Below are 19,211 nucleotides of genomic sequence, written 5' to 3' on the forward strand. Positions count from 1 at the left end.
AGCTTGAAGATGCTTGCCAGCCTCTCAAGATTTGCGTGGGAGAGTCTTCCTTACTGCCAGGAAACTTAGTTGATGTCACACAAGCTGTTATTCCCAGGGCTCACTCACATGCCCTTCTTTGTCCTGCTCAGCCTTGTCTGGGCAGCCTGTCTCGCTGCCCTGCTGAAGATGCTGGTTCCCAAGAGCAGAGTGTGAGGCTTGAGGAGTGTTCTGGTCCCTGTGGAGGAGACCTCTGTACTCAGTCCCTTGTGACTTCTGACACCATGTCTGCTGCAGGCCTTTCCATACCCCTCCACTGTGATTTTCCCCACCTTGTTCCACTTCTTTCCAAGTGGGAGCATGGTGCAGGGCAGAGACTCTGCAGAGCAAACCAGCAAGCATGTGGAGAATGTTTCCAGGCTGCCTGCTACCCCTCTTCTGTGCCTAATCCGTGCTGGGGATTGCATCCAGCAGCTGAAAATAAGCTCTTGGAAGGAAGGGAGGTGGTGAATGGGGGCTGCCAAGCAGGACTATTTATACTCAGTGAGTCAGGCCTGTGCCTGAATCCAGCCAGATACCGGGGAGCTGGAACCCAGGAGCAACCAGCAAAGGACATAGCCTTTATGCTTGCCTGCAGCAGCTTGTTTACTGTAAGGTTCAGACTTGTCCTCTTTGTTCCCTGTGATGGACTGCACCTTTCCCTTCAGCTCTGCCACACAACACTTGCTGCAGCTGGATGAGGAGCAGCAGGATCGGTGGAAGCATGCTCGGCATAGAAGGTCCCAGTACCGCTACAGTGAGCACAGGCTGAGCCCGGTTGTCCAGGGATGCCAGAACAGCCGCTTAGAGCCACTGGAGTGCCGGGACCTGCTGGTCCAGAATGCCCTCTTCACTGGGGACCTGGAGATGGTGCAGAAGTACTTCACCAGGGGTGCAGCCATCAATCTCATCATTGAGACCAGGGGTGATGAGCTGCGCTGGACTAGCAGGAAATTTGGTGGGTGTTCAAGGCTGGGACATGGGCAGGATGGGAAGTGCCCAGGGTGGGGACCAGAAAAAGAGCATAGACACCTGAGATAAGCGTTGACAGGAATCCCCAGTGGTGGGTACAGGGTAGTGGAAGAAGGACTTGGGGGAAAAAAGGCTTTGGGATGAGGAAAGAGGACTCCAGGGCTGTAGACCAAATGGTAGGAGGCTTGTTGAAGGTGGCCAAAGATGGATCTACTGGGAAATGGTGAGAATAGGCCCTTGGAAGGGCTGCTGGAAAGGAACAACATCTGGACTGTCCTGTTAGAGGTTGCTGGGTTAGATGTGAAATACGTGTGAGGAGGAGGTGAGGTTTGGATGAGAACGCATGAGGTGGCATAAGGATGGTTTTCCTGCCTTACGTCTTAAGCAGGGTCTCTTGCTTCATTTCATTAGAAGCTGTGTCATGCTTTGGGAAGAGCAGAGAGGTCTTGCTGGTGCCCCTTGAGCAGAGCTTAGCCTGTGTCCTGAGGAAGAGGCACTTGTAGGCAGCTACTTGGGGACCAAGCCACACTTACTCTGTGTCTACCTAATCCTTCTGCTGTAGTGAAATTCAGGTGTGAAATGAAGCCATTGTGATCTCTGCTGCAGATACTGACTTGGAGAAGCTGCAGGAGGTTGGTGTGGGAGGATAAACAGTGATCAGCTGGAGAGAGGGGCTTTGCTCCAGCTTTTGCTGTTTTGCATTTTCACATGTGGGGTTTGCACCCTGCAAGCTCTTCTACTCTATAAGATGGATTGGGCAAGGGGACCAGAAATCTAGTCCTGGAGAGGTGGTGGAAGCAAGGTTGTCCTGAGTGACAGGGACACTCAGCTGCTCATCCTTGTTGTTTCCTTCCATCTGTGCACCTCGCTGTACCTTGCCTAGATACATCTTTTGGCTACCGCAGATGCTCCCACGCTCTATGGTCCCTTTTGCTTACCTTCTTGCCCGTGTCACCTGTGAACTCTTCAGTAAGCAGCATGGCTGGTGTGTTAAAGGGAGAGGTGTCCTTAGCTGTCTGGAAGTGCACGTGTCCTCACTGCTGTCTGGTAGTGGTGTGATGCAGGCAGACTCCCAGAATTTAGGACAGGTTTGGGGGGCCCATAATTGCAACAGCCTTTTCCAGAGAAGGTTGGTGGCAAAAGCCCCCCTGTGCCAGAACAGAAGAGCTGTTGATGAAGGCCGCTTTCCCAGAGGTGTGGGTTCTTTTCAAGTGTCCTAGCACAGAGTTAGGAAGCACACCAATAAAGCTTGACCATAGCTGAGCGTTTTGTGGGGATCTATGCCAGCAAGAGACATAGATAGAATGGGCTTGCAGGTGCAAGTGTTGCTGCTTGTGGTTGGTGAAGTTTATTTCCTGACGTCTAAGATTTATGCGATTCAGGTTTTGAACTGTTACAGTCCACTTAGGAATAAAAATACAAAAGGTATTATCCTTTGTGTACCTGAGACTACTTGTCAGAAAATATTAATTGCACATTTTAACTCCCGTCTTACACTGGACTGGCAGACACTTGAACAGCAGGTCAGTCTGCTTGTAAAGATGTGTGCCCCAAAGAAAACAGAACTGCTGATTCAAAGTAACTTCATGCAGACATTGCTCTTATCACCAAAGTTTCAAGATGTGAAAAACCTGAACAAATAGGATCATTCATCAAGCATGGACCAAAAAGTGTACTGCAATATTTATCATATAAAGATATGGAACAAAAACAAAAAGCAAACTTTCGTGCTAACTTATGGCTTGGTTACATATCTCACTGGCCTGCAGCAGCAGTTTTTTACATTCACAGCCAGCACCCTTAAAAGTAGACTCTAGTGACCTGGTCTTTCCCAGGTCATCCCTGTTGATATTTGAAGAAGCCCAGAGGAAGTGTAAATTGTATGGTGTTACTGATACTGTCTCACACAGCCTTTTGCCCCCCTGGCGATGCTTTTGTGATGGGGGAATCCCAGGCTCTCCTGGGATACCTGCACATACCTTTGGGAAAACAGAGGATTGCATTAAGTGAGAAAGTCTGATGGGTGCTTCCCTCTCTTTACCCTTTCATGCACTACATTTTTAGCTTGACAAGGTGGTAGAGTCTGCACAGACAGAGGATGCTGGAGACTGTCAGTACAGAACTTGGTCATTTATTTTCATTACTGAGAAGGGTAAAGTTCCCTATCTTACACTCTTCTCTGGTACCCCAGGTAATTGTGGCTTGGTGTTCTATTGAGGTCACTTAACTTGTTTTCAGATGCATGATCTGAATAACTCCACAATGTGCAACTAAACACTACTAGTCTTCCATGCAGTTTGATGTGATGTTTAGAACATAAGGTCTGAACAAAACACACGTAATGCTGATGAGCTCAGGGTGCTGTTCTGTAACCAAAGTAGGGGCAGGGTGGGTTTACACAACTAAGCCAGGACAGGGGAAAATGTAATCTCAGGTGAAAGGACAGCAGTGAGGAACCCACCGTGAGGGGACTCTCAGAGGGTGGAAGGGCAGTACTAGAACCATGCAGGAGCTCTCAGTGAGGCTGAATTTCAAGGAACAGTAGGAAGGGGTCTAAAGGATAATTAACCTTCCATGTTTTTACTTTGTTTGTAATGTGCTGTTTCTGTCATGGTTTGGGCTGGACTGGCCACTGAAATGAATCACAGATGCTCTCCCCTTCTACCAGCCTTTTAGCTTTAAGCTTTGATTAAAAAGAACTTTCTTGTGGCTTTTTAAAACCTGTTTAGTGCCAAGGGCTCGGGTGGCACTAGCAAAGGGAGATTCAGTGCTGGAGATGTGCAAGGAGATGAGAGTGGGACGAAGGTGTATGGAGGCAGCTGTGCTGTGCTGTGTTGGTCTGGGCAGCAGCTGGATGACAGCAGCAAGTCGGGCATGAGACTACATCCCCCTATTCCTTAGTGGTGTCCTGTCTCCATTTCTACCCTTCAGGCTACTCTTTTGCCCTGTCTGGGGGCCTTCCCTTTGCAGTCAGTGACTGTAAAGATACTGCTGCCCGAGAAGACTGTCCTTATCAGCCTCTTGGCCCAAACTCTTGGTCACGAGGTTCCCCAGAATAGAGCAGCTGAGACCTGAGCTGTCCCCAGCCTGGGCCAAGCAGCGATGTGACATGTCCTCCCTCCCTGCGGGCGGCTGGAGCACGGGGCACTGGCGAGGCTGTATCCACAGGCTCGGACCCTGCCCAGTGGGGCAGCAGTGGGTCCTGCCCTGGCTTCTGCTGAGGCTCTGGGTGCTGCGCCATGGGTAGCGTCGTGGACAGAGGAGATGAGAGTTGCGAGCCCATTTGCACACGGAAGGTGGAGGGTCCTGCCCAGGTCTACTGGCAGGCCCTGCTGGCTGGGGATCAGGGAGTTGTGGCCGAGATCCTCAGTGACCATCAGAACAACCTGAGTCCCAATGCTGTGTTTGACACAAGTGACCTGGAGGAGTGGAAAAACTACCGCTTCAACTTCCGCCGGCTGAGTATGCAGGGGGAGGCAGGAAGGCACCATGGCCCACCTGAACAGGGGCTTGGAGCCTTTTGCTTGTGCCTCGGGGCACTGCTATTGCTGGAATTGTGTGCTGTGGGTGCTGCTTGGGTTAGAGGAGCGAGAGCACTGGGATCTGGTCGGGTTCCCCTGTGGGTGTGTTTCTGGGGACCTGAGGGGTGTCAGTACCCGGCCCTTTGAGCAGGGGTTGTGCAAGTGCTTGGAAACTGCCCGGGTTCCCCCACGGAGCAGAGGAGAATCAGCCTCCAGGTTATGCTCCCTCTGTCACAAGCCCTGCAGCTTGGCTCTGTGAGCCTGCTCTGGCTGTGTGGGGCTGCTGGTTCCTTCTGTGGCTTCTGCTGGGCAAGAAATTGCCACAGCCCTGCATTAGGTCCTTGAGAGCATTCAGTTTGAACCTGGCCCTGGGAAACACAGTTGGCTGTGTGCTGCTTCTGCAAGAAAGGGGTGAGAGGGATGGAATATTGAATGCATTGTGCAATCTGGGATGTGGTCCTCCAGCCCAGCCTGGACGGGCAGCAAGAATGATTTCAGGAGCCCTTACTCTGTTTGCCAGCAGACAGCATCAGATCAGCAGTGGTTTCTGCTGGGTCCACATCCTTGAGAGTTGGCAAGTTTCAACCGCTTGCTCTCTCCTAGGCCCTACATGTCCATCTCTGCTGAGGATGCTTGCCTGCACCATGCTCAGGGCTTGTCTGAATCTACTGTGTGCACAGCAGCCTCCTCCAGCACCTCTTTATTTTACTGTGGTGCTTTGTGCATGGGGCTCTTCCCAGCCACCTTGCTGCTGTCAGTCCTGCCTATGCCTGTGCCCCTCCATCCGCTGTCCTCCTGTCTACAGAAACCCCATGCTGCACGGCTGAGCTGGAGGGGGTAAAACACAATTTCTGGGAACAGCCTCTTCCCCAAGGCTCCTGCTCCTCTGAGTTCTGTGACAGCATGGCTGTGCAGCCTGAGAGCAAATCCCCAAAGCTTTGCCTTGGGCAGGCCAGTCCAAGCAGGGACTGGCAGGAAGAGGCAGTCCCCTGAGGGGACACCTGGGTCCCTCAAGGCGGGGTGTACATCAGGTACGTGGGGGGAAGGGGAAGGACTGGATGCTTTTGTGCACCACGGCTGGATGTGGCTCCCTGACCTCTCTTTCCCTGCAGGGCTGTGGTCTCTGAGCTACGAGCAGGAGCTCACCACACCGCTGCACATCACAGCCAGCCGGGGCTACACCGACTGCCTGCGGCTCCTGCTGCTCCGGGGGGCTGCTGTCGACTTCGCACCGGGGGGCAAGACTGCCCTGCACGAGGCTTGTGCGGCTGCAAGTACGGACTGCGTGCGGCTGCTGCTCAGCTTTGGTGCCAACCCCGAGGCTGTCTCTGAGGATGGCTACAAGCCCCTGCATCTCTGCAAGAGCCTGGACTCCATCGAGTGAGTTGCAGCACAGAGGGCACAGTGGGATCCCTCCCCATTGAGCCTTATCCAGTCCAGGAGGGGTCCCGGCTCATCCCTGCAGGTGGGCGGCCGTCTTGCAGCAACGGCTGCTGAGTGGGGTGGCCTTACTGCCTGCTCCTGGACCAGGGTCACCTCTGAAGCCCAAGGGTTGACTGTAAGCTTTAGTCCTCAGCTGGTGTGTCTGAGTGTGGTGCTGTTGTCTCACTGCCCACCACCGATGCCCGGCCCGTGGTTCACACTGCGAAGCTCAAGGCATGCACAGTGTAGACAGGCCTCCGTGGGGGTGTGGGAGCAGGTTCTGTTTATTAAGCATCTGTGGAGAATTAGCTGGAATTAGGATGACAGTATCTCTGCTCACCAGTCATCCTGACTTAAAACCACTGCTCTGGGGTGCGAAGGGCAAGGATTTATGGACTCTGGGAAAAGTGAAAGCTGTGGGATGAACAGACATGGGGTGTGGGGGGGTTGTGTGCAGGATAGGAGCTGGAGAGCCTGTCACTGAGTCATCTTGCCCCACACAGGTGTGCCCAGCAGCTGCTGCAGCATGGTGCCAGTGTGAACAGTCGAACAGAGGAGGAAGACGATACAGCACTGCACATAGCAGCACGCCATGGCCTGACAGACCATGTCCGGCTGCTGCTGCGCTATGGGGCAGAGCTGGAGGCAAGGAATAAGGAGGGGCAAACGCCACTGAATGCTGGCTGTGCTCAGCCCCATCAGCCCCAGGACATGGACCGCTACTACCGGGTCTGCCTGCTGCTGGTGGAGAGCGGTGCCAGCGTTGATGCTGCAGACAGGGACCGCCAGCACCCACTTCACCTGGCCTGCAAGAACGCCAATGCTCAAATAGCAGAGTTACTGCTGGTACGGGGTGCAAATGTCAATGTCATGAACTACAGCGGCAACACAGCACTGCACAATATCCTGCAAGCAGCTGCCTACAAGCTGGAGCACCATCCAGAGCTCGTGGTGCAAGCTCTGCTCAATCACGGTGCTGTCCGTGTCTGGCCTGGCTCCCTCCTCAAGGTGCGGGGCCCAGGGCTGTGCTGGCGGTGTGGTGGGAAGGGAAGGCAGTGAACATCAGGGCCCCAGTGAGAGTGAGGATGTTCCTGTCACAGCAGGGCTTGTTCCATGCCAGCCACTTGCTGTCCTGCCTGTCTCCTCCCAGGGCTGGGGAAAGGGAGCTGGCATTACTGGTCAGGGAGTCCCTGAAGTCTTCTCCTGGGGTATGTTCTCTGGTAGGACTCGCCTGCTTCTCTTTGCTAAGCTGTGGGGACGGTACTTGCCTAGTTTCTATAATTGCTTGCCCTGGAAAGTGTTGGCCCTTTTCCTCTCAGGGGATGTGTTTCCTCTTTGGGACATACCCTCCAGCTCATGCTGTCTCTGCAAGACGCCAGCCAACAAAGGGTTAATTTCCTGTCTTAATTCCTGAGCAGTGCAATAATTACCCAGCCCGGAGATCAGCAGATTGCTCTCCCCTTTGGGAAAATACAGGAAAATCAACAATTAACACTAATTAATCTCCTATTAACGCCAGATAATGAGGATCACTCGTACAGCCGGAATAGGCTCTGACAGCTACTGCTGGCCCGGGCCATGGGGAGTGGGAGCCAAGAGCTGGGGGATCTGCCTCTGAGCAGCTCTGTGTTGTGGGGTGTGATCCAAAGGCCACACTGGTGTGCAAGATACATGGCACCCCTATGTCATGTGCACCTACATGGGCATGGCACTCTCCAGAGATGTGTGGCATGAAATACAGATGATGTCTTCCCAGGGAATGAACACATGTATGTATTCCCAGGGAATGTATATGTATGGTGCCTTCCCTTGCCCAGGGAAGCAGTTACGTCACCATCCCTTGGAGGTATTTAAAAGACCTTAGATGTGGTGCTGAAGGACATGGGTTAGGGGTGGACTTGGGTTAATGGTTGGACTTAATGATCTTACAGGTCTTTTTCAACCTACAGGATTCTATGATTGCTGGGGCTCTCTGTAGCAGCTAATATGGGCGCAGTACTCCCTAGGATGCCCATCGCATACCACTCAGATACCAGTGTCTCTGCAGCCCCATGCTGAACGGGCATGATAAATCGCTGGGATCCCCGCATGGCCCTCAGCAGAGGCCTGATGTGCCTTAGCTTTGGTGCACACCAAATGGGTGTCAGTCCTTGCTCCACAACAACTCATGCTCTACCTAGAAAAGCATGAGGAAAGGAGGCTGGCTTAAAGCAGTGTTGGTTGCTTATGAGCCTCTTGCAGCTGTGAGGCAGATGAAAGAGATCTGCACCCCAGCCATGTGAGTTAGTCCCTGTGTCTGAGGAGGAACTGCGGGGACCCTGTTGTGCTGAACACAGCCCTGCTGTGTGTGTCACCCTCTGGCACTTCCCACCATTGCTGGGTTTGATCTCTGGGGACAGCAGAAGGGAAAGACATTCATTTTTTAGATTTACCAGGGCTGGTTTTGAGCATGTGTAGCTTCTCAGGAGGTGAAAGAGGGGCTTACAGGACCTTGCCCAAAGCTTGTTGTCTCTCCCAGCGCAGGTGCTGCGGTACTGCCATCCCTGCCCGCGTGTCATTGAGGCCCTGATGAACAGCTACGATCACGTGCGGGTCTCCGAGGACTGGGTGGAGGCAGTTCCAGCAGAGGTTGTACAGGTGAGGGAATATGCACTGGTGGCTGGAGAACCTGCAGCCAGGCTAGCACGGCAGGGTGCCGGGGGAGGCTTGGGGCTGAGGGGGGTTTAGGGAAGGGCTGGGGAGAGATTTGCGAGGCTTAGGGTGCTGTTGGGGGACAGGAAGGATGCACTGTAGTGATTCAATTATAGGGTTGTCTGCTTTTACCTCTTCTCCCAGGGTGATTTCTTCAGCTTTATCTGCCTCTTGTCCTCTCTTATCTCTGTAGAAATACCCACGTTTCTACCAGTCGCTCTTCTCCCTGGAGCAGAGACCTCGCTCCTTGCAGCACTTGGCCCGCTGCACGCTCAGGACCTTCCTGGAGGGCCGGTTGCTTCAGGTCCTGCCTCAGCTGCGCCTGCCAAGTGCCTTGCACCGTTTTCTGCTGCTCGGCTTTGAGGATGTTCTCTACTAAGGGCTGTGGTTCCACTCCTACAGTGCCTTTCTTTGGAGATGTTCCATCCCTGCTGGTGCGGTCTGTGCCTTCCCAGCTGACTCCCTCCCCTCACACACTCTTTCTTACAGATCACCTGATTTAACAGGGGGGGAAAAACCAAAACCAAACCAAGAAAAAACACCGGAAAAGCTTTGGGGCACCTAAGCCCTTTTTCAGAACTGAAACAATTGGAAAAGTTCAAGCCAAGTGCAGGCTGAGAACAAAAGCTCTGAGTTTAACTCAGTTATTCTAATCAATTAGCAATAGATTTTTAAAAGCATTTACAAGAACAAAAATATAAAGGTGTGATGTTCAAGAGCACATTTTGGCAATATAACATGTCTTGCTGCTTTTCCTCAGGTTTCTAAAAGGGAAATTTCTAATGCAGCGTTGAATGTACTTGCTGGGACAGGAGTTATACCAGGGAAGTTTAGCTGTCCTGACCATGCGGGTCTCAACTGAGGACAGCGACCATGTGACAGTATTAGCACAGGGACACATGGTTCTGGTGTGTTTTTACCAACTGCAACGGGCACAGGCAGCTGGGAATGTCTCTTGGGCACATGCTACTGTTTCTGCCTCAACATCCACCTTGTGTTTTTGGCACAGCAGTCGGCAGGAGACACCCTCCTGACTGACTGGCTGAGTAATGCACGTCCACTGCCCCGCTCCCAGTGTGGCTGTGCAAGGGATGGGTTTGGGGGGAAAAAAATTCATCCCATTTCTAGACAGAAGTTTCCATCCAAGCTGTAGGCACAGGGTCTTACTCTGACCCTCTCTGTGTAGTCAAAGCATTGCCTGTCCCTAGAATCCCCTTCCTTTAACTGAAAGATCAACTGCATCAGTATCTCCCTTTAGGGCTACCCAGCCTTGAGTGTCTGCTTGACTCTTACCTGATCTTTCCTGTTCCTCAGTAAAGAGTGTGACACACCATAATGGGTGGGCTAGTAAACCATAATGGTACTTATAGAAGGGTATAAGGACAAAGCAAGTAGAGAAAAACCTTTCCCTGGGATGTCTGTCCCCACCTCAGAGCTCTGTACATTGCATTTCAGGTACTTTAGAGTCAAAAGGGCATCTTTGTTTTTAGCAGTCAGAGATTATTTTTTTTCTTCCATAAATTTGATCAGTCACTTTTTGGACCCATGTATATTTGAGCATTCTGATACCCTTGTGGCAAGGATAACTTAATTGCACATCGTGTTGGTAATCTTCTTTTATTTGTCTTTATACTGTCACCTTCTTGTTTCATTTGATGCCCTTTAACTCTTGTATTCTAAGAATATGTGGGCAACTACAGTCTGTTCCTCTTCATCATGTTATTCAGAACAATATAGATACCTGTCACTTCTCTCCTTACTCAGGCTGTAATTCCATGGGACTATGTCACTCTCTGCATGGAAGCTGTCACCCAACTCTGAACCGTAAGTGCAGGCTTTTCCTGTCTCTTTACTGTCCCCAGTGCATCACTTTGAGATGAAGGGATGAGAATTGTGTACAACATTCAAAATGTGGTTGTGCCATGATCACGTAAGAGTTATTAGCTGTGTGGGTGTGAGATCTACACAAATGCCTGAGGAACCCTACATTCATATTTGACATTACCTGATTATTTACACAGTCCAGGAGGAGGATGGCCTTGGCAGTGATGCCCTCCCATTCAGCACGTTTTGTGTTCAGATGGCACATGTCGCTACCTCTACATGTGTTCCAGACTCATTAGTGTCCGGGATGCCATCCCTGTTTTAAAATGAAGCCCACATTCTTCTTTCCTATATGTTGCACCTTATACTTAGATGTAACAAACACCAGGTTTTTCATGAACCTGGTGTTTCAGGCGATCCAGATTAGGTTGTCTTGGGCAAGTGCCACCTGTTACTTGTACCATTGCAACAAGTCATTTTTAACCACCTCAATAATTTTACCAGCAATTGCTTTTTTAAATTTTTTCCCTGCTTGCTAATATCATATAGCATTGATACATGAATAGATTACAACTAGAAATATATCTATCAAATGGTTATATAGAATAAGTCTTCTCAGTTACCCAATTCTTTCAAATCTATTAATTCTGATCACATTGATTGTAGCATAAAGCTAATTTTTCTTATTAGAATGTAATGCAGAACTAAGTCAAATGACTTACAGGAGTCTAAGCATGCCATATCTATCTAGTTAGCTCTATCAAACTTGTAGGCTTACAAAAATTACATAAAAGTATTTGAAAGTGCCTCTTTGAAATGACATTAATTTGAATGACATTAATTTGGGTTCTAGCTTTTAGTAATTTACTCAGGACATCCCTTGGCTGCTTGTTTGTGATTGCTGGGGATGTGTGTGTAACTAACTGCTCTGTAGTTTCTTGGATACCTGTGTGAACACATTTAAATACTGGTAAGCCATTGCATTTTGTTCCCCCCCCCCCCGTAAGTTTCCCAGTGTGCCATGATTTGTTATAAATAAAATTAAAAAATCAATGGTTCAGTGAACTCATTAGTCAATTAAATACTCTTGGATGTAAGTTATCCTTCCGCAGATTACAAGAATTGTTACTTAAACAGTTTCTCTTTAGCATCTTCCTTAATTACTTGTGGAATAGAAAGTATTTCATTACCACTGTAAAATATGAATATTATCCATTGTTGTTTCAAATATGGAGCAGGAATATTTGTTATGCAGAATGTATGTTTACAGGCAGAAACCTGGGGCAGGCACCCAGTGACTACAGTTCTTTGGATTCTCTGCTGCTGGGGTGTCCTGCTCTGGGGTCGACATTGCAAAAAAACCTGAGAAATTGGAGAGGGTACAGAGAAGAGCTGTAAATGAGCTATGGATTGCCTGTGATCCCTGGCAGTGGGAACGTTGGAGGGGTAGTTGGATAGACATTGATCCTTGGAGTCCTGCAGTTGTAAGGCGCCTGTTCTTTGGTCCCAGATTTACAGGGCAGGAAGGGTGACAGCACTCTTCCATGGAGCACTGTGGGCACAGGAGCTGCACGTACCCTCCCTCCCCACCCTGACACCCCTCACTGGTCTGTGCCTCCCCGAGCTTTCTGAGGGGCAGGCTGCAGAGTTTATTCAGCGTTGCCAGTTCTTCTGAGTGGTGCATGGAGGCAAAACTAGATCCAGTGGCTGCAAATTGAAGCTGGGCAAACATATTAGAAATGAGATACATTTTTAAAAGCAAGGGTAATTAATCTACTAATTAATTGCATCTTAGACTAGCTTATCATGGTGGATGTAGATTTCTCGTCTCTGGCTTTTTCAAAAATCAGTGGAAGATCTGCCCTGGTCCAGACCAGAATTCATCCTGCATGGTGCTTAGCACATGTCCCAAAGACCTTGGACTGCTTAATTACAGATCTATGGTCCATAGTCTGTCACTCTTCTGCACTTGTCACTACCACTGGCCTCTGTCACTGTTGGGACTGCATTTGGCCCCAGGGTAATGAAACAACTTAATGTTTCCCTTAACAGCGCTGCTCACTTCATTGATGTCTCCAACTTTCCCTAATTTCCTTCATTTTGGTGGAGATGAACCACCAGTGGTGGTTTGTACTGGCTCTGACAACTTCCTTGCTCTGAACTTGCTGGCTGCACTGATTTCTGAAAAAGACATTCTGAAATAAATTGTGATGCTACTTTATAACTTAAGTGTTTGCTCTTATTCAATGCCTCTGACAAGCTTTAGCTTTGAGACTTCTGCCCTTTGGAAGCACCAAGCAGGTTTTGCCCTTGCAGGATCAGGCAGTGTTTGTGGGTTGCCAAAGGACCTTCACAGAATCACAGAATCGTAGTGGTTCTGTGACCTTGGGGCTGGATGTGACACATGAAGGCAAACTACCTCTTCTAACCATCCTGAGGTGAGGATTTTGGGCTGCCCTGAGACCCTTGCAGTGGTCCCACCTGAGGAGACCTCTGGCTGAGGGCAATAGAAGCCTCAGTGTTTGCTCCAACCTGCAGCCCCTTGCAGAGCTCGGCTGGACTCGTGCCATGGCTGATTTGGCCCTGAAGCAGTTCTCCCGCTGCTGAATGTTTCTGGTACTTCATTGTTGCGAGCAGGGCTCTAAATGCTTCCTGCTCTCCTGTTTCCACCCAGAGGCTCTGACAGCGGATGCTGATGCTCCTGTGGTATGTGCTCTGCAGGTGAAATGGTACACGGGATCTCTCAGCCCCCTCCCTTCCTCTGGCTCATCACCAGATGTCAGCAACGCTGCTCACATCCCTCCCACCTCCACTCTCCAAGGCTCTCCCTCGGGATTCTGGGCCATGTGGGCTTGGGCCAAATGCAAGCACATGTTTGATAGTAGCCCAAGACTTCTTAAATTTGGTGCTATGCCTGGCCAGCCTTACTTGGACCCCTGGAAAACCCTAAAGCAAATAACTAAATAATTTCTAAGTGCCTAGACACATGCAAAGTTGGTCAGACCAATCCTGCTTCCTTCTGTATCAGGCCAAAGGGCCCGTGGGAAAGGGACAGAAGGAGCAGATGTTGTGTGTCTTAAATGTCTTGATTTCATGCTCTTTCACGTAAGAATGAAATTAAGAAAAGATAACATAGAGTGAGCTACTATGAGGTGAGAGCATAACTAGTCACAAGACCTTATTCAGAGCCATTTATCAGTAATCAAAGAGCAGTGATACAGAGAGGGTGTTACCTGGAGGTCTGTCCTCCATCTGGCACTGCTCTAGAGTTGTTAAAGACTGGCACGAAGGAACAGCCTTTGCTTGTCAGTCCGGGAAAATGAGCAGTTTTCGGATCAGGGAAACCCAGCTTTGGGGCTGTTTCTAAGCTCTCTGCTGACCCGCAGAGGTCACAAGGGTTGGTACACAGGACAGGCCACCACTGCTGCTGGTCTTGTGCAAGGCTTAGCAAAAATGTGGTGTTGCTCTAGAACGCCAGCTCTGCCCTTAGGTCCTAGGATGGACCACTCCAAGTTTTCCTCTCTTTAAGTTATAGTCTCTCCCAGTTTCAGAAATCCTGGCTTGGGACAGGTCCTTGGAAGTAAGTTAAGTTTCAGAAATCCTGGCTTGGGACAGGTCCTTGGAAGTAGCCTTTTTCTGATCTGAGATCTTGTCAGCAGCAAAACTATGCACCTGGGAATGCTCTCTCTACTATTAATGAGGATCCCGGATTCTTACTGCTCCAGCTACAGTTTTGCTAGGGCTAGTTCTAAATTATGTTCCCCAGCCATGGAAGGGTGCCTCCTCTGCTGCTGCAGACAAGTTTCGCTGTAGGAAGCTGAAGAGAGACTTATGTGGGGCAACTCAAGAGTGAGGCAAAAGCCCGTGAGACTGTATTTTCAGAGCCCAGCTGGAACCACCTGGGATCTCCTTGCGCCCAGGGTACCTGCTGGGGCAGGACTTGCACATTTGCTGTCACCCCCCAGGCTGAGCATGCCTGTGGAGCCTGGTGGCTCAAGCCAGGGTTGGTTCCTATTGGACCACTTGTGGTGTAGTCCAGTAATAGAATCTGAGCCTGGTACCAGCCCAGCTTCTGTTAACACAGTGTCACAGCCACAGCAGCCCATTCTCTAGACTTTCCAAACTTTGAGTAAATAATTTTGCAACATTACCCTTGCTTTTAATATGCTTAGTAGCTATAGTGCAGGAATGCCTAGAGGCCATGACTAGATTTAGTCCTGTTGTGCTAGATTCTGTGTAAAGATCGTAAGTGGAGCAGGTAGAGGCATAAAGTTAAGGTTGCATAGCAGTTTCCATTAGAAAGACCTGCTTTCATTTGCCAGTCAGTTATTAAACTTTAACTGTTGCAGTTGTGGTTTGCCATGCTGTGTGCCTGTCTCAGGCTGAACTTTTCTCATTACAGATACAGCAAAAATTAATTGGCCTCTACTTAACCAACAGCCTGTGTACCAGGAATATGCTCCAGACTCCCCACCTTGGAGGAGCAGGTCACAGTGGGGGAAGGCGAGCTGGCCTGAATGTTTCTTCTTCTGTCCAGTAGCACAGGATCAACTCTTCCTGAATTCCCACCTGTGAGGATCCCATTTTGCATGTACCAAGCAAAGACATTTTTAGAGGCTGATAGTTTTCTCCCAGGAAGCCTCTGCCCATGCTGAGCTGTTTGAAGTTATGGCAGATCCTCTGTGCTGACCAGACAGGTCATGTACCATAGACAGTGTGTCCCAAGTGTCAAGTGTTGGGCAGGACACTTTCCAGTCTTGCCTACTGGCTCCAGAAATGCGGGCAAACTGACTTTTCCGTGCTCATATCTCCACAGTAAGGAATAGAGAAGAAGAGGAAGGCGACGGCTCAGCAGTTGTAGTGTGGAAAACAGACAAGAAGAGGGGTGGGAAGCAAAGACAGACTGAGGAAGGCGGGACATCTCAGGCAGTGATGTGATGGAGGAGATGGGACACGCTGGTCTGTAATTGCTTAAGGGCACTGCTTGCAGAGACTGGACTTGAATTCAGTACTCATGGCCCAGCCTGGTGAGACTCGGGACCAAGTGCTGAGGCTGAACATGGTGCTACGACCCAGCAAGTACAAAACAGAAGGGAGAGAGCAGGTGTCTTCCTGAGACTCTCTTTTTTAGCACAATGTCTGATAATGTATACAGCAAGGTCCTGAGATATTTCTGGACCCGGATGGGGCTTTGAGCAACCTGGTCTAGTGAGAGGTGTCCCTGCCCATGGCAGGGGGTGGGGCTGGATGATCTTTAAGGTCCCTTCCAACCCAAACCATTCTGTGATTCTATGGTTCTGTCAACAGCTGAGAGTGCAGTGAGACCAGGATCTTTACAAATTGCACATGTAATTAATATTTCTTATGTACCTAGTGTGTTGGACGGCATATCTTCAGGCACGTTAAGGGAACATACCCACTGCTTGCAAGTGGGGGATGGAGCTGGATAAAATGGAATAGAATGGCTCCCTGTGGAGAAGGCGTGTGGGGAGGGAGAAACGCCCGGGGAGCAGCGTACTGAACAGTGGAGGTCTGAGCCTCAAGTGGAAGCCATGGAAACTGCATTTCCACTAGACAGGATGCAGAAACTGGGGAAAACCCTGGAGGTGTAAGGGGTGGTAGAGTTATCATGTGCAGCCTGGACCCTCACCCTTCCATCAACAGGATGGACCCTCACCATCCTGCAAGGATGGTGGACACAGGAGCTCTTAATCTGTGCCTTGTTAAATGTATGCACTAGGGTACAGTAGCACAATATTTGCTTTAATTTGCTTGCAACCTTTTTTTTTTCCTCCAGTGCTTCAAGATTTCTTCTCTGGATCTTTGCTTTACAATTTGACAAATTAATTTCTACCTTACTTTACTGTAAGGTCTCAGGAGACAAAATAAAGCAGAGTGGAGTAAGTTGTCAGGGTCTGAGTACACTCTCCTCTTCCTGTGGGTTTGCTCTCTGGGGTCAGGGACAACTCAGATGATGCCACGGTCTGTCCTTGGGGAACCTCAGCAAGAGCTTTTGCTGGGGAGCTGCTTTTAAGCTCAGGCCCTTAGTCTCTGCCTGGCCTAAGCTGGAAGTACACCTGGTCTTGTACCTCCCTGCTGCTGACAACGGTCCTGGCCCACTGATTTGATTTTCTGGCTGGGCCTTGGACGTGCCTCACCACTTGGAGAGTGGGACTTGCTGGATGATCACCAGACTATTGGTGACCCTGTTTACTGTCACCAGATCTGCCCTGCTCACCTTCCTTGAGTCTCGGGGGACTGTACCCTTGTCTGTGAAGCACCTTATCAATGCTTATAAGTATCTAAAGGGGGGGTTGAAGGAGGAGGGAGCCAGACTCTTTTCAGTGGTTGCCAGTGAGAGGACAAGGGGCAACAGGCAGAAGTTGGAACATCAGAGGTTCCACTCAAATATGAGAAAAAACTTCTTCACGGTGGGGGTGACAGAGCCCTGGAGCAGGCTGCCCAGGGAGGGTGTGGAGTCCCCTTCTTTGGAGATTTTCAAGACCCGCCTGGATGCTCCTGAGTAACATGCTCTGACAAGCTCTGGGCAATCCTGCTTCAGCAGGGGAGTTGGACTAGATGATCTCTGTGGTCCCTTCCAACTCTAAAAATTCAGTGAAATCGCCCTGCATGCCTTGCTGCAAGTCTTGCTTCCTGGCTTTTCTTCCCTGTTGGAAGTGTACGAGCAGGTAAGCAGAATCTCAATTTGGAGACATATGTAGGGACTTGCAGGGTGCAAGCTACTGATTTGCAGGGGACTGCATGGGAGCTTGTGTTACTGGCTTGAGGAAAGACCTGCTGCTCTGGGCACATGCATCCTCCCATGTGGAACTACAGCTCCATGTGGGAGCTGTAGTTCTTTCCCCAGCTTTCTCAGTTTCCTCAGCAAGGTCACTGAAAATGCTCCCTATTGCTCTCAAATATCTTGCTAACTTATATGAGGGTGTGAGGTGTGGGTTGAAGGTTACATAGAACAGGTTCCTTGAACAAGTGATCAAATTGCAATTGCTCGGGAGTTAGGAAGTTGCTCGCATAGCCTTGATTTGGACTCTTTTGTGTATAAGTCTTGAGATCCAGTAGCTTACACATGGCTCTGCTTTTGTTTTCTCCATGGTCTAACATGCTTTGAAAGCAGTGAAATGCACCCAAGCTGCGTGCATGAAGATGGCTCCAACCTGAAGGCTCCTTTCCCACAGGGATATTTGGGGGATGAGACAGGAGAGCTGGGCCAAGGACAGATGGAACACAGATGCCACCTGCAGACCTTGAGCATGTCTCTTACCATGTTGCAACTGATTCCTCAGGTAGGATTCATCCAAATGCTAGTCCCTGCCAGCCTCCTTCCCAGCCTGAAATCCAGGTCCTCATCCTAGACTAGTGGCCAAATGGCCTGTGCCCTACAAACATACACATCTCTTCCCCAGTGATCCGAGGGCCATCAGTTGGTGGGAGGTGTCCACATCAGAGCAGTGATAGGAATCCCTCTTGCCGAGCTTCCGTTTTATGATTCAATATTTGAGTCTGGATGATTATTTTAACATTAACTTCTCCACACCTCCATTTCCCTGGCTGGGGGTAGGACAGCTCTTGCCACAGAGGGATATTTCCTTGAAACTGCAAGGATGTGCCACAGAGAAAGGCACAAAGACGTGAAAGAAGGAGGATGCTCTGTGCAGGCCCTTGGTACTGATATTGCAGCTGGACCCTGGGGATTCAGATCGTGCCTGTTCAGTGGAGAAAGGCTGCGTGCCACAGTGCCAGCCTGATGGGCGCATTTGGCCTCATTTAAATGCTCCACACAGGATTCAAGTGCCCAGCTCTGTGGCTGGACTGTCACATCCCACACAAAACATAGGATTCAAGGCTGCAGCAAAGCAGTGCCCCAGACCTTCCTGGAGATGGAGCAGGAGAGGGTTGTGGTGTGTATTCACATCGATGTCCGTGCCACCAGGGAGGCAAGCAGCTGGGGGTACAACATCCCTGGGCAAAGGGCGAGTGCAGGCAGGAAGGGGTCCTGAGAAGAGGACTGCCCTTAGGTGAGAGCTGGCACATAGCTGTGCCATTGGAAATGCAGTCAGAATCAATTTAGACACACCTTCAACTCTGGCACTTCTCAGCTTCGCGTGCTAATCCTGGTGCTCTCCTGAAACAGGGCTTTAGTTTCCTTGAGCTTTGGCATAGTACAGGCCCAGTGAGCATCTCCCCGTTGACAGGAGCACAATACAAGTGCCGAGCTGGGGGGGAGAAGTACTCCGTTTATAGCATGGGACTCCCCACACGGGGCCAAGCCACGCTCCCCCGGACACGCAGCAGGGCCAGGCAGAGCTGTGGAACTCTTGCCGCGGCTCAGGAGCATTCGGCTCGCACTGGTCTCACACGCCCCGTAGACTGAGCGATGTGCAGAAGGGCCCATCGGCAGCGGGTCCGGGGTACGCGTCTTGACACACGACGAGCGGGCAGGCAGGAGGGACAGAGCCCCGGGGCTTTGTGCGGCTGCAGCGCAGCGCGGGCGGGCTACCGAACCCCGGCCACAGCCGGCCTCGGGCGGGCTGCAGCCGCTCGGGCGGCCGCTCCCCGGGGCTCCGCACCGCCTGCCCCTGCCCCGACGGAGCCGGGTACCGGGAGCCGCCCGCGATGCACGGCGCCGGGGCCGCGAGGGAGCAGCAGGAGGGGCCGGGGGACCCTCGCTCCACGGTCGAGCTCCAGCCCCCCGTTCCCACTCTGCCCGAGCGGGTCTCCGGGCCGGGCCCGCGGCCTCCCGCG

General features: G+C 50.8%; 1 protein-coding gene across 7 annotated transcripts; it reads left to right on the top strand.

The window, feature by feature from the left end:
* The first annotated feature begins 558 nt into the window (after positions 1-558).
* On the top strand, positions 559-17,712 carry ASB10 (ankyrin repeat and SOCS box containing 10). 7 transcript variants are annotated; one of them, XR_001413769.1, is made up of 6 exons: positions 559-976; positions 5,624-5,891; positions 6,437-6,941; positions 8,457-8,570; positions 8,769-10,448; positions 17,584-17,712. XR_001413769.1 is itself a non-coding variant. In XM_014958006.1 (5 exons), the coding sequence occupies exons 1-5, from the start codon at positions 664-666 to the stop codon at positions 8,985-8,987; spliced, it is 1,419 nt and encodes a 472-aa protein (XP_014813492.1). In that variant the 5' UTR covers positions 559-663; the 3' UTR covers positions 8,988-12,672. The 7 variants fall into 7 exon arrangements, 4 of the variants coding, with proteins under 4 accessions (XP_014813492.1, XP_014813493.1, XP_014813494.1 ...); XR_001413767.1 differs by lacking the exon at positions 17,584-17,712 and adding an exon at positions 14,851-16,319; XR_001413768.1 differs by lacking the exon at positions 17,584-17,712 and adding an exon at positions 12,501-12,672.
* Positions 17,713-19,211: the final 1,499 nt, after the last annotated feature.

Source organism: Calidris pugnax, unplaced genomic scaffold (genome assembly GCF_001431845.1).
Source record: "Calidris pugnax isolate Ruff unplaced genomic scaffold, ASM143184v1 scaffold388, whole genome shotgun sequence".
Lineage (NCBI taxonomy): Eukaryota > Metazoa > Chordata > Aves > Charadriiformes > Scolopacidae > Calidris > Calidris pugnax.